This window comes from Hemibagrus wyckioides, linkage group LG16, assembly GCF_019097595.1.
Source record: "Hemibagrus wyckioides isolate EC202008001 linkage group LG16, SWU_Hwy_1.0, whole genome shotgun sequence".
In the NCBI taxonomy this organism is placed as follows: Eukaryota; Metazoa; Chordata; class Actinopteri; order Siluriformes; family Bagridae; genus Hemibagrus; species Hemibagrus wyckioides.
In genome coordinates this window covers 16,536,122-16,551,595 of record NC_080725.1, presented here as the reverse complement: position 1 = coordinate 16,551,595, position 15,474 = coordinate 16,536,122, and the positions used below count along the sequence as shown (strand labels likewise).

The window sequence follows — 15,474 nt, the reverse complement described above, 5'->3', positions numbered from 1 at the left end:
ACACCATAGATAAGGTTAAAAAGTAATATAATGAAAACATTTTCATGTGTTTTGGTTTTTATAAAGGACATTAGCATGGAGAATCAGAAACCTGTCTCTTTGATTAATGTGCAAACCTTTCCTTAGTAAACAAGGACGTGACGAGTGGCTTGATTTTTTTTCCCCCCATTAGCTGAGGGGAAAATCGGATATATTTGCAACATGTTAATTTGGCCATTAAAATTAATTCGACAATTTGGATGGAGTCATAGCAAGTGGCTGTCACGCCAGTGTGTAATGATGTGTTGCTGCATTGGTGATGGCCAGCGCAGCTTCACGCGCACCTCACTACGGAAACCGGAGCGTAATTGATGAGCTCGCGCGCCGCCTGAGCGCCAGTGATTCGTGCCAAACACTGCGCCGCTGGAGTTCCGCGGTGGGCGTCGACTGCCTCCTGTCTTTAGGGATATTTGGGAAGACTTTAGATGACTATTTAATCGCCTTTTAACATTTCCTATCGGTTTCCCGTGCGTAAATGCGCGTAAAAATAGAGCTAGTCCTTTTTTTTCTAGTTAACATGCAAATATAATATAATAATATTTAAAATAATAATAAATGCATACTGAGGATGGGAACAGCGTGACTTTGAAGTGCATCTATTTCGAGAAATTAGAAATTTAAGCAAGCCTAATAATAAAAACAAATACTTTATTCTTAAATTCTTCTGGAAATGAAAAACGGCTGCTTGGAAACGCGTCTCGCGCGCGCGCCGCTCGCGGTCACTCGGGATCCCGCCGATCGCGCGGAGCGAAACTTCACCGCGTGCTGGACATTACCGGAAGAGCGAGCCAACCGGCGCTGGTCGCGGAGCAGAAGACGGGAGCGCGGACGCGGACGCCGTCTTTTTCCCAAGCGCGTCGAGAGCAGCAGGCTGTGTTGAGGGATGCCGGCTCCGGGGATTTGGGATACGCTGGGCAGGTTGGTGCTGTTTCTGTTGCTCGCGCCGGGCGCTTTGGTGCTCATTTTGACGCCCGCGTGCCTCCTTGCGCACCCGCAGCCATGTCAGATCCTGAAACAGATCGGGCACACGGTGCGAGTGGGAGCCGTGCATCTTCAGCCCCGCGCCGTGACACACAGCTCCCTCAGGAGGAAAGGAATCGAGTGGGATTGGGACGCGGACAGAGACACGGCTTGGGAAGAACTGGAGTTAGTCAGGAAAAGTGTAAGTGATCAGGGCGCGAGGACTGGAAGGACTAAGGGCTCTACTACGAACCAACAAAAAGGCGCGAAAAGTAAAAACGTGCACAAACAAGTAGAGAGCGCGTTTCAACCCAGGGACTCCATATTCCTGGCTGCGGAGACTCTAAATCGATTGCCGAACCTGTTACCCTACAACCTATCACTGGAGATTGTCATGGCTGTGGAAATAGGACTCGGTGAGCTGCCGGCTTTCTCCTTCTACTCTTCACCTCCACCTGTGAGCTCCGACCCTATGTCGTTCTTGCAGAGTGTATGTCACACGGTCGTGGTTCAGGGCGTTTCAGCCATCATGGCGTTTCCTGAGAACAGAGACGAGTTCATCAAGTTGGAGTTCGTGTCCTCGTCACTACACATTCCGGTCATCAGCGTCGTTCAAAACGAGTTCAAGCGTCAGAGTCGGGTACGAGTCTCTTTTCTTTTCTCACCTATTGTCCTCTTATCTCTTCTGGGTAGCTCAAGGCAGAAGGTACACATCCTTCAAGCTGAGTATTAAATTATCACGGTTTTACTGGTGACAATAGTCCCGGAGTACTCCACGTCCTCTACATTCATCTAATCAGGTCCATCTGAATTGAATGGAAAGTACTAAAATGTGCAGAGGGTACTCCAGGAGCAGGTCTGAGAAGCTGGAAGACACTGACAGAATAAGACAGTACTATACTATAATATTTTTAATATCTTGGGTCATAAATATAATATCTTGGGTCATAAAATGTGTTCCAAAATATTCACACGGTGACATAGCCAGACTAGGCACAGAGTGGTGAAAGGGGGTGGGTATATGCCAAAGGTGTTTACTCGTTGGTGCACAATAAATTGCCTTAGTTGCTTATAATTTTAAATATCGAATACATTTCTTCAAAACTCGTACAGAACTACAATGACTTTCTGAAACCGGCTTTTAGACTGGGAGATTTTTTGGCTTGATTTTGTTGTCATAGGAAAAAATTGTTGTGTGATCAGCAGTCATAGAACATCTAAAGTCAGGTATTTACTGGCAGCTAATTTAGTCAACAAAGGCAAAAGATGTGTTTGGTTCCTGATAGACAGAGAGAGAGAGAGAGAGAGAGAGAGAGATCTTAACACCAAAACTTAAAGCAAATACAGAACTACAAAAAGTCACTGAATATTAAATAACATAAAACATTCTAACGTTGAACACTGACCCTAGTGTCCGGAGTTTCTGTGTGTGTGATCGCTGTAAAAGCCACCAATAGGAAGACAGCATAAGATGGCGCAAAATTCACAGTCCAGCTACAGTACAAATAGACTAGTGATGACGGTAAAACTCAAACAAAACATGCTAACTGACTGGAAAAAATCCATTATGTGTATCTCACTAATCACAAAAAAGTCTTTGTGATTAGTCTTCTGTACTGACTGAATGTAAGCAGGATGTAGTAATGTGCTTTAATAGTTCAAAATTTGACACAGAGAACGTGTTATTGCAGTCTGTTAAAGAATTCAGACTAGAAGTGATTGGGGTCATCTCAGATAGTGTGACAAGTAAATTCTTTAAAAATTGCCGAAGTCTAAAACCAGTTTAAATCAACATGAGTTAGATACAGTTCATTAAATCTATACGTAAATTGCATCAATTACATAAATCATCTGCCAGGCAGTGCCACCATTTTGGCCACACCTCTGATTAAAATATAAGTTGCTGTGTTTTATAGTTAAAGACTGGCTTTTATCTATATAATTGACCTATTATTCATTTCTGGTTTGGGTTCATGCCAGTGCACACTATATCAAAACACCTACTTGGAAAAAGAGGAAATAAGATTATTTCATATTGTAGGCCTTTTTGACAGCCGTGTTGCAAAGACCATGACTGAGATATTAATTAGATGTAAATGTCAGTTGTTAATTTACCATAAAGGTTGTTCACCATAAATGTTCTACTAAAATAATTCTTACTTGTATCTGTTCTAGTAAAGCTACCAGTTGAAAACAATTAAAAATGAAAATGGAGAAGAATGCTCTAAATGGATGACTCATGAATGAATCTCATATGATTTTCATAAATACATCCTGGCACGTGATTGGATAAGCTGTCCAAAACCTTCCCTGTGATGGTGGAAATTGTCTGCAGGCATCCTTTGGGGCTGTCGGTCCTCTTGAAGTTAGCACCATCTTCTGGTCAGACAGCTCTGTGTTTACATGCGCTCAGGTGAATACAAGCCCTGAATTCAGTGCAGCATCCATTGTGCATCCAGAGTGCACCCGTGTGCATCCATCAACATCAAACGCCAATTAATCTCTGTCAGGGTTGAGCGAATCTTGTTATTGACCTTTGGCTTGTTTGGTAGAAATAGTGATGGCCCTTTTTTCCAACATAGACAGAAGGCTGATAAAGACAAGCTCTGGGTGTCTATGATAAAGGCTGAGTCAAGATGTGTCTTGTTACATTAAGAGCTTCCTACTCCAGATGTCTTTTCATGCTTAAGTACTGCCTATGATGTACAAATATGTAGCAAATGGAAATGATAAAAAACAAAACAAAACAAGGTTTTCTACTGAGGCTTGTTATACTAATAGATGTGCTGGTGCACCATGATGAGGAAATTATTATTCTAGGCTATTTTGGAGAGATTATTATTCTAGGCCATCATGAATAACATCATCATTAAGGATCAAAAAGCCCATTCAAGAAGTAGCCATGTCATACTCAAGCCATGGCACTGCTTCCACTGTGCTTGTCTGATGAGCTTGCATGTTTTGGCTCATGACCAGATCATTTCCATCAGTCTGTTACAGGCTGTTCTTGGTTCCAGAACTTTTTGTGGCTATTTCTTTGTAAAATTCCGACCTGTTCTCAAAGTCTTCTTCAAACTGTGGTCTGTGATTTCTTTCACTCTGCCCTGTACAGGTTATTGCTTATGCATATTTATCTTTTGATCTGAAACAGTATAGAGCAGAAACACACGAATTGGGCTGACATGGATATTTACTGTATCTAAATTTAAAAGGTTTATCTACAAAATGTCAATTTTAATGAGGACTGGTATGTGCTAAAGAGACAAAACGGGTAATCACAAGGCATTTTGCAAAAGCAACGTGAGCAAATAGGATTGGACAGACAAGATTCGCCAGATTTTAATCCACTGACTTAAGTGAAGAAATAATGCTTGAGGTGGATGTAAGCTACATACATATAGTATATCTTAAAAAATATAAATATTTCCACTACAATAAAATCAAAATCTGTACTTCATAAGTTTAATTTTTTTTCATTAATTTTAAGGTGCTCTGATTTGCATTTTTATTTACTTCTTTGTTAGACATCTTAAGTGATTTCGAAGGGAAGCAGAAGAAATTTTTTAGAACTTAGCAGCTCATCAAAGGAAACCTCAGTGATTAATACCAAGGTGTTGTTAAATTCTTGACTGTGATTGGTCAGAAGATAAAGCTTGATTCATTTTATATATCATTAGGAACTTCCCTCACAGACATTTTTTATACTTAAATCTAACTACTATAATCTATTAGTGGGGTGGTAACAGCCCTAAGTGAAAATCACGCTACACCATCGTGGATTATTGTTCTACAACAGAGCAACCTCTCCTGTTTTATTCCTTATGTACTTATTCATAGTGAGCCTGAGAGAGAGAGGAGTCATTTAGTCTTTGTTGGTCTATGCTACTTTGAAGAATTTGTACATATCAAACACAAACACCTCTCTAAAATCACGATCAAAGCTGGAGTACAGCGCACGGTTTCCTTGTGCGTCCTTGGTGTACACTGAATATTAAATATTCACAGCAAAAACTTCATGCAATGAATCATTTAAAAGAAGGGGATTCCCACAGGTAAAATCTAGCTGTGAGCATTCGAAAGTTCTGAGTAAAATGCTGGTGGTAATTACAGCTCACCAGAAAGCTGGATCATTGGCTACACTTTATAATAACTTGTAAAGAAGAAAAAATAGCTTAGTAATGTGAAGAAGGAAAGAACTTTTCATGGATTGAAATCTGTGAAAATTTCATTTCTAGCTAGTTTTGATTAATGTCATTTCTGCTGCCACATAAGCTGGTTTGCTAAGCATTTCCTCCAGACATCTCTGAGAAATTTAGTGAGGTGTATTGTACAGTATTAGAGCTATTAAGCCTCCAGTAGGAGTTTAATAAAGACTGACATTTGTGGATATCATGGAAATTCCAAATATTCCTGTAATTTATTTGCCCTATGATGTGTCTGATGTTGTGGAGTTTGTTAATAATATCGCGGGTCACGCAGTAAATGATAAAATGTCCACAAATACCGTCTGTGGACAAACAAAGGGGAAAAGTGTAAGTCCAGACAGTGTATCTGCAATATACAGAGTCATTATGTTGTAAGATAAAGTTCGGCAGAGGAAAAGGGAGGTTATGGAGTGAATAACAGCTGTGCCAGGTAATTATTTGAGAAATAAAATAGAAATCTTGTCTTTGGGGCTCAATTCATGTTCTTTTGTGCAGTTTTTAAGATGTACTGTAGTTGGGCTGGAAATTTTAGAAGCCTGGCAATCATGTTTGAAAATGATTAAAGGCTCCATAGAGGTATTTCGGAGGTGTTTCAGAAGATTAGTCAAATATTAGCATATTCAGCCAAAGCATATTCATTTGGCAGCCAGTATCCCCCCAATACACCTCAAGTTTAGAGGCAGTACTTGTTTTCTGGCAGTGGAACTTCAATTCGCAACCTTCTGATCACGACCTTAAAGCCTTAACCACTGAGTTCAGATCTGCCCTCGGGTCTTTAGTCTTTACCAGCATTCATACTGCACCATTCCAATACCAACACAAACGAACATGGATTGGTCTGTTAAAGTGTGTTATTACTTTCTGCAGTGCAATACAGCAATTTGCACTTCGGTTTAATGTAATTGTTTATATTCTCTTTGAACGCTGAAAAAATCAACGTATATACAATAAAGGTAATTATGCCTTCTCGTAATTATGCATGGTAATGAAGACACTGTGTAAAAATGATGAATATAAAACTGTTTTCTGAGTGCTTTCAGGCGGCTGATGAGTATTCAGCAATGTAGCATTAAGTGGTTTATGGTCATTACTGAACTATTTGGTATAGCAGATGCCGGTGCTGATTGGATAATATCATTCGAAAAGTGTGTCCTGTGGAAAAACTGATTTTTAAACATTTCACTGGAGGAATGGCCATTAATTCAGAGCAAGCTTACTGTCCTGTTCTTGTGTTTCACTCCAGTGAAAGACACGAGCTGAATGTCTGTCTTTTTTCAAGATCCATTTTCAGTAACTGTTTTTCCTTTCGTTCCCCCCTGACAGAACTCGCTCCATTTCCAGATGGCCATGCAGAATCCTCAGACTCCTCAGGCGGATTTAATCTACTCCCTTCTTTCCATTAATAATTGGTATGATGTGAGCCTACTGATGTGCCAGGAGCTGAATATTTCCCAGTTTGTCTTCCTGCTTCGCAACAACTCAAAATTTCACCTGGGCTCCATAGTCAACATTTCTACCAACAACAGCAACAAAAGTGACTTTCAAACATCTCTGCAGGGTCACATGACCTCCATCAAGGACATAATGTCCACCATTGTGACTTTCGGATGTGATATACGTGACATCAAGAGGATCTTTGTAACCATAACGAAGCTTGGTTTAGTGCTGCCAGACTACCACTGGATTATAGGGGACTCACAGAACGTGGAGTTGTTAAGGACCGAGGGGCTGCCGATGGGCCTTATGGCACATGGGCGAATGAGGCAGCCTGCTCTGGACCACTACGTCCAGGACTCTTTGGAGTTTATTGCCAGGGCTGTTGGATCAGCTGCTGCTGTGTCTCCAGAGCTGGCTCTTATCCCTGGCATTACAAACTGCATGATGGTTGAGGATAAAAATCTCACCTCAGGAAAATATCTGTCCAGGTAGCATCTTATGCGTGCATTCTTCTACATTTCATGCTTTATTACATACATTATTTAATGTCTGATCCTGTATTTTTTTTTTTTAAATCAGATAAGAATTACCATCATGGGCAGTTTTTAGTACTATTTTAAGCAAGGAGGATTTTACTCTATCATTGCTTCAGAATTGCTTCAGAAGTAGATTTTCCAACACATACTTCATAGTGTTTTTTTCTTATTGATTGAGTCTCCTGCCATCACATAACCTCTCCCTAAAATGATGCCATTGGATAAGCCTCTCTTTTGTTCTAATAGAAAAGGGCAGCTATATCTCCAATGCCCCAGAAGTGTGTGACATGAGAGATGTGATGAAACACCTGATTGACATTTTGCTGATGATTGTATGTCTATCCACAAATGACTATCATCTATATTTAAAGGGAAAAAACGTGACAGATTTTAAATTTGGCTGTTTCTGGAATAAGCCAAGAGGAGAAAATAACCATCTTGTAGATGAAAGCGTTATCATAGAGATTAGACAGAAAACTGTCAGAGGCTTTAGGGTATGACACTCTAAAAGGTAGCTGACATGCTCACAGGGCTAGCAAAGCAAAATCATTCTTTCTGATCCAAGTATTTCTGTCTAAATGCCAGGGGATGTTCCTAGATACTGAGCTCCATTCTCTTTGCAGATTAGACCCCAATGTTGCTCTGACAACGAAAAAAAAACTATAAAACTGAACTAGTGTACAAAATAGAAGAATGTTTTCATGAAATGAAAAATGCACCAAAACCATTGTTCTCTTGTTCCCCAGGTTCATGGCCAACACATCATTTGATGGGATAAGTGGCTATATTCATGTTCAGGGTGGATCTACTATTCTTTCCGAAAGCCATCACTTTATTTGGAATCTACAGCATGATCCATTGGGGAATCCTGCATGGACACGACTTGGTAGTTGGAAGCAGGGTAAAGTGGTACTGGACTATGGAGTTTGGCCTAGCAAGAAACGTTCACATCCAGGAGGTGACTGGAGGCATTCATCTAGGTTGCACCTGCGGGTTGTGACACTCGTAGAGCACCCCTTTGTATTCACACGAGAGGTGGATGATGATGGTCATTGCCCAGCAGGGCAGCTGTGCCTTGACCCACTTACCAATAACACAGCACTTCTTGATGCCCTCTTCCATGACCTTCAGTCTGGCAATAGCACAGTGCCCACAGAGCTCAAGAAGTGCTGCTATGGCTATTGTATAGACCTGCTGGAAAAGCTGGCTGAGGATGTGGGTTTTGACTTCGACCTCTATATTGTAGGAGATGGAAAATATGGTGCCTACAAGAACGGCCGCTGGACAGGTCTGGTGGGTGACCTGTTGAGTGGAGCGGCGCAGCTGGCTGTCACTTCATTTAGCATCAATTCAGCTCGCAGTCAGGTTATCGACTTCACCAGCCCCTTCTTTTCCACCAGCCTGGGCATCCTGGTGAGGACCAGAGACACAGCAGCACCCATTGGAGCCTTCATGTGGCCCTTACACTGGAGCATGTGGCTTGGCATCTTTGCATCTCTCCATGTTACTGCTGTATTCCTTACTCTATATGAGTGGAAGAGTCCATTTGGAATGACACCCAAAGGCCGAAACAGGGACAGAGTCTTCTCCTTCTCTTCAGCACTCAATGTTTGCTATGCCATCTTATTCGGCAGGACAGCTGCTATCAAGCCACCCAAGTGCTGGACAGGCCGCTTTCTAATGAACCTCTGGGCCATATTCTGTCTATTTTGTCTCTCAACATACACAGCCAATCTGGCTGCCGTGATGGTTGGGGAAAAGACCTATGAGCAGCTTTCAGGTATACATGACCCCAAGGTAAGGCCACTCGAAGTTTCTTTTATAAATAGCTCAGGATTAAACCCAACTTCTTCCTGATTTGTGGTCATTAAAGTCATTGCTACTCCTTCTACTAATAAGAATTATTCTTTCCTTTAAGCTCCATCATCCTTCCCAGGGTTTCCGATTCGGGACTGTACGGGAGAGCAGTGCTGAGGATTATGTGAAAAAAAGCTTTCCAGAGATGCATGAATACATGAGGCGATATAATGTTCCTACAACCCCTGATGGAATAGACCACCTTAAGTAAGTCATATTCATTACAGACAAGTACTATAAATCAAAACCTAAATATGGAGATGTCCTGGTCTGAGGGCAACGGCAGTGGATAGAAAAAGTCTACAAACCCCTGTTAAAATGGCAGGTTTTTGTGATGCAGAAAAACGAAAACCAAGATCAATCATGTCAGAAATGTTTCCACCCGCTACGTGAAATTACAACGTATAAAAATAAATGAAAAAGGGCTGTAGGCTGCCAAGAGACCTACAGTATCATTAAAGGGGGTGCAGGAATATCTGACAAGTACTGATTACTCTCTGCATGTGACAACAATCTCTCATATTCTTCACATTTCTGGGCTCTGTTATAAGGTGGCTAGACAGAAGCCCTTTCTCACAAAAACCATCCAAGCTCAACTGGACCACACTAAACCATGTGGTAAAATGAGTAATGCATTGACTAGACCAATTTTGAAACATATAATAATGTTTGGTGCAAAAGCACATCACCAAAAGAAGTGCAGAAAAGCACAGCATGGTGGAGGCAGCATCATGCATTAGAGCTACTTTTCTCCAGCCCGAACTATGGCTTTTATCAAGGTGGAGGGTATTGTGAAAAGTTAAAAATACCAGTCAATTTTTGTGCAAAAGTAGAGCAGTGTTTTATATAATCTATCCAGAGCCCAAAACCTGAATCCAACCAAACATCCGTGCAGTGAACTTAAGCGGGTTGTGCACAGCAGTTGGGACTGCCATGGAGTGCAATTAGGGAACTTTGTATGGATGTAACTTGGTTTTTTAAAAGCAGGGTGCTGGAATATTTGGCCCTGTAAGAGATTCTGATAAACTCTATCATAAACACAGGAATATACGGAGCAAATTCAGTTTTCCTGACTGCATCAACCTGCATAGTCCTGTTCTCTTTTTGATCTCTCCGATCCTCTTTTAGGCTGTCCTTGAATCAAGTGTTTCCAAAAATCTGCGAGTATGGATTTTGAAAATCCTTCAAACAGCCACTGACATAATGTGCTTTGGGATTTTGTAAACAAATCACATAAAATGTAGTGCAGGCCATTTTTCTAAAGTCCAGCTGCAAGCCCCGTTTCCAAGATAGCATGCTGTTGAAAGAAACAAAGTTTGTGACATAACTGCCTACAAACATCATTTCTACAACTTCGGAGATGTTAAAAGATTATTTATTCTGTGTAATGTTAAAAACAGTGCCATGTCCTGTTCTGTGCAGGTCTAGAGACCAAGATATGCTTTGTTAACATACTTTTTAAGCAAACTAATCATTCATAATTGATCAGCTTGACATTTTAGTAAAAATGTTGCTGTAATGCATCTTTTCAGGGATGATCCTCAAAAACTAGATGCTTTCATTATGGACAAAGCCCTCTTGGACTATGAAGTGTCCATTGATGCTGATTGTAAAACTCTCACAGTGGGAAAACCATTTGCAATTGAAGGCAAGTTCATCCGTGATTCGTTCTTCATTTATATGCTTATTAAGATACTGAATGAATGTCATTATGTATCAAGCGACCATATGACAACGAATTGATGTCTGCAGTGAAAATGTCAAGAGAGAGGGAAAAAAGAGAAATTTAGTTTTATCCGTAAATGTTCTATAAAAAGTGGTACATACTGTAGTCGGGGTTGATAAGAATATATTCCTTTACACATGAATGTATTTCACCTTTGGACGATATTAAAGGTTACGCATTAATGAAGAAGACAGAAAAAGTGTGTATCTGATACTGACGCAAAAGAAAACTTTTTCTGTTGATTGTTTTAAAAAATGATCCATTAATTATTTCTTAATCATTATTTTAAAATAATTATAATAGTTTTTTAAAAAACTAAAATGAGAATTACAGCATATCAAATCTACTCTTAATACAGTGATACAATTCCACATTCTAGACATAATGTAGATTTTTAATTGTCTTGTTATAATCAAATGTTATTAAAATGTGTTTTATTTATTGCTAAGTATTCAGGACTTACATAAACATAAACGTCATAGTGCTTTGCGTCGCAAATATAACAACGTTTACACATAGAATTCTTGTATATTGCAAATAAATGATTTATTATTTGTATGGCAACCTGGAAAACCCTTATTCTACTACATATAGTTCTCAACACCCCTCGTCAAAAATAAATAAATAAATAAAAATCAGGAAGAGGTGTTATTTTTTTTGCCAGAATTTAGCCACGGCACCATCAAACAGGCTTTCCCTGCCCACCATGCATGTAGTGGTGCTATATTAGAACATCTACATACTGTAGTTGCATCTATGTCTTGTACTTATATTCATTAATAAACATTGCCAATAATTGTATTCACAGGCTATGGCATCGGTCTCAAACAGAATTCGCCCCTGACTTCAAATATCTCGGAGCTGGTAAGCCAGTACAAGTCAGATGGATTTATGGACATGCTGCATGATAAGTGGTACAAAGTGGTGCCCTGTGGGAAGAGGAGTTTTGCAGTGACAGAGGTAATGAAATATTGATGATATAACAAAACCCAGAAGCGATATTTGTCTCTCATTTCACAGAATGCTGAATTTACTTGATTTTTCATTTCATCTCTCAGATATAATCTAATGTGCACTTTGTTCTTATATCTAGACTCTACAGATGGGGATTAAACATTTCTCAGGGTTATTTGTAATGCTGTGTATAGGGGTTGCTTTGTCGCTCCTCACCACTATTGCTGAACACGTCGTCCATCGTTGGGTGATCCCCAAGATGCAGAACAAGCCACAATACTGGCTTCATACAAGTCAAGTGAGCCTTTTCGTTGTCTTTCTGACTGATGACTTCAAGTATGATCTAATTTCATTTCAGTGATGTATTAGAGCATTAATGAAAACCTGAGTCAATTAGAGGTAATTATATTACCATATTCCCAGCTGCTCTCAGTGTTGTCTTTAATAACGCTTAATACGATTGCTCTGTCAGAGATTGCATCGAGCACTTAACCCGACCTTCAGCGAAGACAAATTATCAACTGTTGCAAAACCGGAAAAAAGGTAAGGAGCCATTATTACACAGCATGTCCAGAGTTAATTAGATATGCCCATTAACTGATAATGAAGCCAATATACTAATGAAAGTTGAAAAGAAATCTCAGTAGCCGGAGGTAACGCAACTGAACAAATATCCATTTTTATTTTCACCGTTTAGTTTCAAAAGTGCCAAAGAGACCAGGAGCTTATGAGGCCAGTCATGATGTTCACTACATCAGTTCAGTTTTTTAAATGCTTCGCCTGTCTTAAAGCCCACATCAACTGTTGTGGAAATTTACATTTCTGGCATTTGGTAGACCTTTATCTAGAGCAATTTACCTCTTTTATACAACTGAGCAATTGAGGGATAAGGGCCTTGGTCAAGTGCCCAGCTGTGGCAGCTTGGGATTCAAACTCAAAACCTTCTGATCAGTAGACCAACATCTTCACCAATAAGCTATCACATCCCCAAACTAGGAAACAAACCTCTGTGATTCCACACCTTTCTAGCACCAACACTCTTTCTGATTTGTTTACGATGGGCTGGGATATGCAGCTGTCAATCATTATACAATCTCGTCATTATACAAACACAGAGGCTTTTAGTTCTAATGAAATTGTAGTAAGAGATATACCATTGAGTTGTTAGATTAATAACCTTCGTATAAACACTGGTGTCTTTTTAATCAAAGAATAGGATGAAAGTGATTTCAATTTACTTATTTATTTATTTATTAGGCTATTTATTCAGGCTTTTGTATATTCACAGTGAAAGTCTGAAATAGTACACCTTGAATTCATGCCAAGATTGATTTTAGTCTCTCTGAAGTACCTGTCTATCTGCTTCAAAGAATTAATGGACTCATCCTTTTACAGCGACTATAGCTGTGTATAAGCTGGGTAAGCTTGAAGCTTGGTACTCCTTTCACCCTCATCTCCAGTTGCTGGGTTCTAGATTCCTAACAACGTACTTCCATGAATAATTAAAACCCACTGCTGTGTAAAAAAAACAATACATATTATTCATATATTAATTTATTAAGTAATAACCATGTAATTAATGGATGGATTATATATAACGCACCAAAAGTAACAAAAAAAAAAACCCTCTGTAGAAATCGTTGCTAACCTTGGATATTTTGAAAAAGAATTGAACATTCACGCAAGTTATTTGTAAGCAATAAATGCAGATTTAGGTTTAAAAGAAATCAAATATTTTTATGCTTCCACCATTAGATGGTGGAGATATTATGTTTTGGGTTTATCTATCCACCACACCAAGATGCTTGTTAATCCGATGAAATGTTTGTTAAGGAATAATCATTATAACTAGTGGATGAACTGAGGTCACAGCAGATTCAAATGTCTGTACAAAACAAACTAGTAAGTAGAAGTTTGTAAGAAGAAGCACTATACTTGTTGGTAATGGAGAATGCATTTTTCAAGTTTACTTGGGAGATGTTGACATTTAGACGAAGCACTTCAGTTCTGTGATACATACAAATATGCACATTTTTAAGTGGAAAGTTTATTTGGCAGTAAGAGAAACTTTAGTCTTAAATTGGAGTTTGGCCAAAATATATATAGCATGCTTTGATGCCTGAACTTTAAGAAGAAAATCCCAACTATGTGGAAGTGTTTTCGTGACTTTTTATCCTGTTTTTTTTTTTTTTTTGCAAAAAAATCACTTTGGGTAATGCATTAGTAAAACCACTTAAACTGTCTTGAAATGTGTGAATCCTTGCTAGGTAAATGTGTTTCCCTCACACAATTCAAGTGGGATAAAAATGCCAGAGCAAAAGCCTAATCAGTTCAGTTTGGAATCAAATGCTGCCTTGTCAAAAATGCCCATGATACTCCTGCAGACCTAGAACTTTGAATTTGACTAAAATACATGCACAAGAGAAACATTTCAGTCATTTCAGAACGAGAACAGTTCGCTCCAAATGTATCGGAACAGTGAGGCCAATACTTTCAAAAGATGAATATGAGACGATAGATCAGAATTTCAGCTTTCGTTTTCTGGTTCGAGTTAAACAGCTTAGAACATGACACCTTTTGTTTAAACCAACTATTTACTCATAAAGGCATGTATTTGGACTAAATCTTGCTTTGTTTGCTCTGCATAAAGGTGCAACATCGGAAACAACCAGCAAAATCTCTGGAACGTCTGTGAAAACTCAGTCTGCTCTCGCCATCGCCTCTCAGACCAAGAGGAGCAGCAGAACAACTTGGAGTGTTTACAGTGTAAAGAGCTCCCTTCTCCTCCACCTTCTGTTCCTCCTCCTCCTCCTCCTCCTCCTCCTCAGCTGAAGAGACATCTTCCTCTGCAGTCGAATGGCAAAACGGACCTGCTGGGCCTGGCACACAGTCCCATAGTGCAGGAACTGACTGACCTGGAGACCCACATTCAGATCATCAAACAGCAGCTGCAGCTGGCCATGAAGAAGAAAAAGGAACTGGAACAGTACCAGAGAACCAACATGGCACCCGAGTCCTAGAGCAGTAATAGACCGGGGCTGTTTTCTGAGACATCTGTTACTCCGTGAAGTTGACGTTGGATTATTTTGCTTCCTCAGTCGAAGCTTTTCATGTTTCTCTGCACATATTTTTAAAAGAGCATTTTATTTTTTCTCTTTTTGAACGCTCTTCTTGGCATTTCTCTGGACCAGTTGGTCTAAAGGATGTGAAAGGATGGGCAAGGCAAACAGAAATTTGGATACAAACCCTTTTTTCTGAGCTCTACTTTAACTGTGTGTGTGTGTGTGTGTGTACCTGTGTGTGTAAGGGGAACTGCAACGGGCATCGTGACAGTGCAAGGGAAAAAGCACTCTGTGCATCAGAGCGCTAGTTATTTATTTAAGATGTCAGATTGTGATGTATGATAGCATCTCCCGCATATCGATATAAAGCACTAAACTGTTTTATATAAGGAAGCATGAACACTGTCTGATGGGTTACAATGAGAACAGTCTTTACCATGAACTGCGAAAGGATTCTGAATCTCTTAATTAAAAACAAGCTTTGAAATACATTAAGATCTCAGAGGCTCAAGCCTGCCATTCATTTGCACTACATGTGGTGTTGGTTTATTTATGTGGATTTCAGGAAACATTTTATCATCAGCTTAACTTCAATCTCATAAAGACCCCTAGATGAAACGGAAATTCTGGTCATACTAGACAAGTATCTAAAACCCCAGAGACAGAATGAGATTGAGTGGAATGAGACGCAGCTCCTT

General features: G+C 39.7%; 1 protein-coding gene across 1 annotated transcript; it reads left to right on the top strand.

Moving 5' to 3' along the window:
* The first annotated feature begins 349 nt into the window (after positions 1-349).
* grin3a (glutamate receptor, ionotropic, N-methyl-D-aspartate 3A) lies at positions 350-15,221 on the top strand. The gene is made up of 9 exons (XM_058411388.1): positions 350-1,639; positions 6,528-7,129; positions 7,924-8,974; positions 9,096-9,241; positions 10,567-10,682; positions 11,569-11,720; positions 11,854-12,012; positions 12,187-12,257; positions 14,365-15,221. Exons 1-9 carry the CDS (start codon positions 923-925, stop codon positions 14,732-14,734), a joined length of 3,384 nt encoding a protein of 1,127 aa, XP_058267371.1. The 5' UTR covers positions 350-922; the 3' UTR covers positions 14,735-15,221.
* Positions 15,222-15,474: the final 253 nt, after the last annotated feature.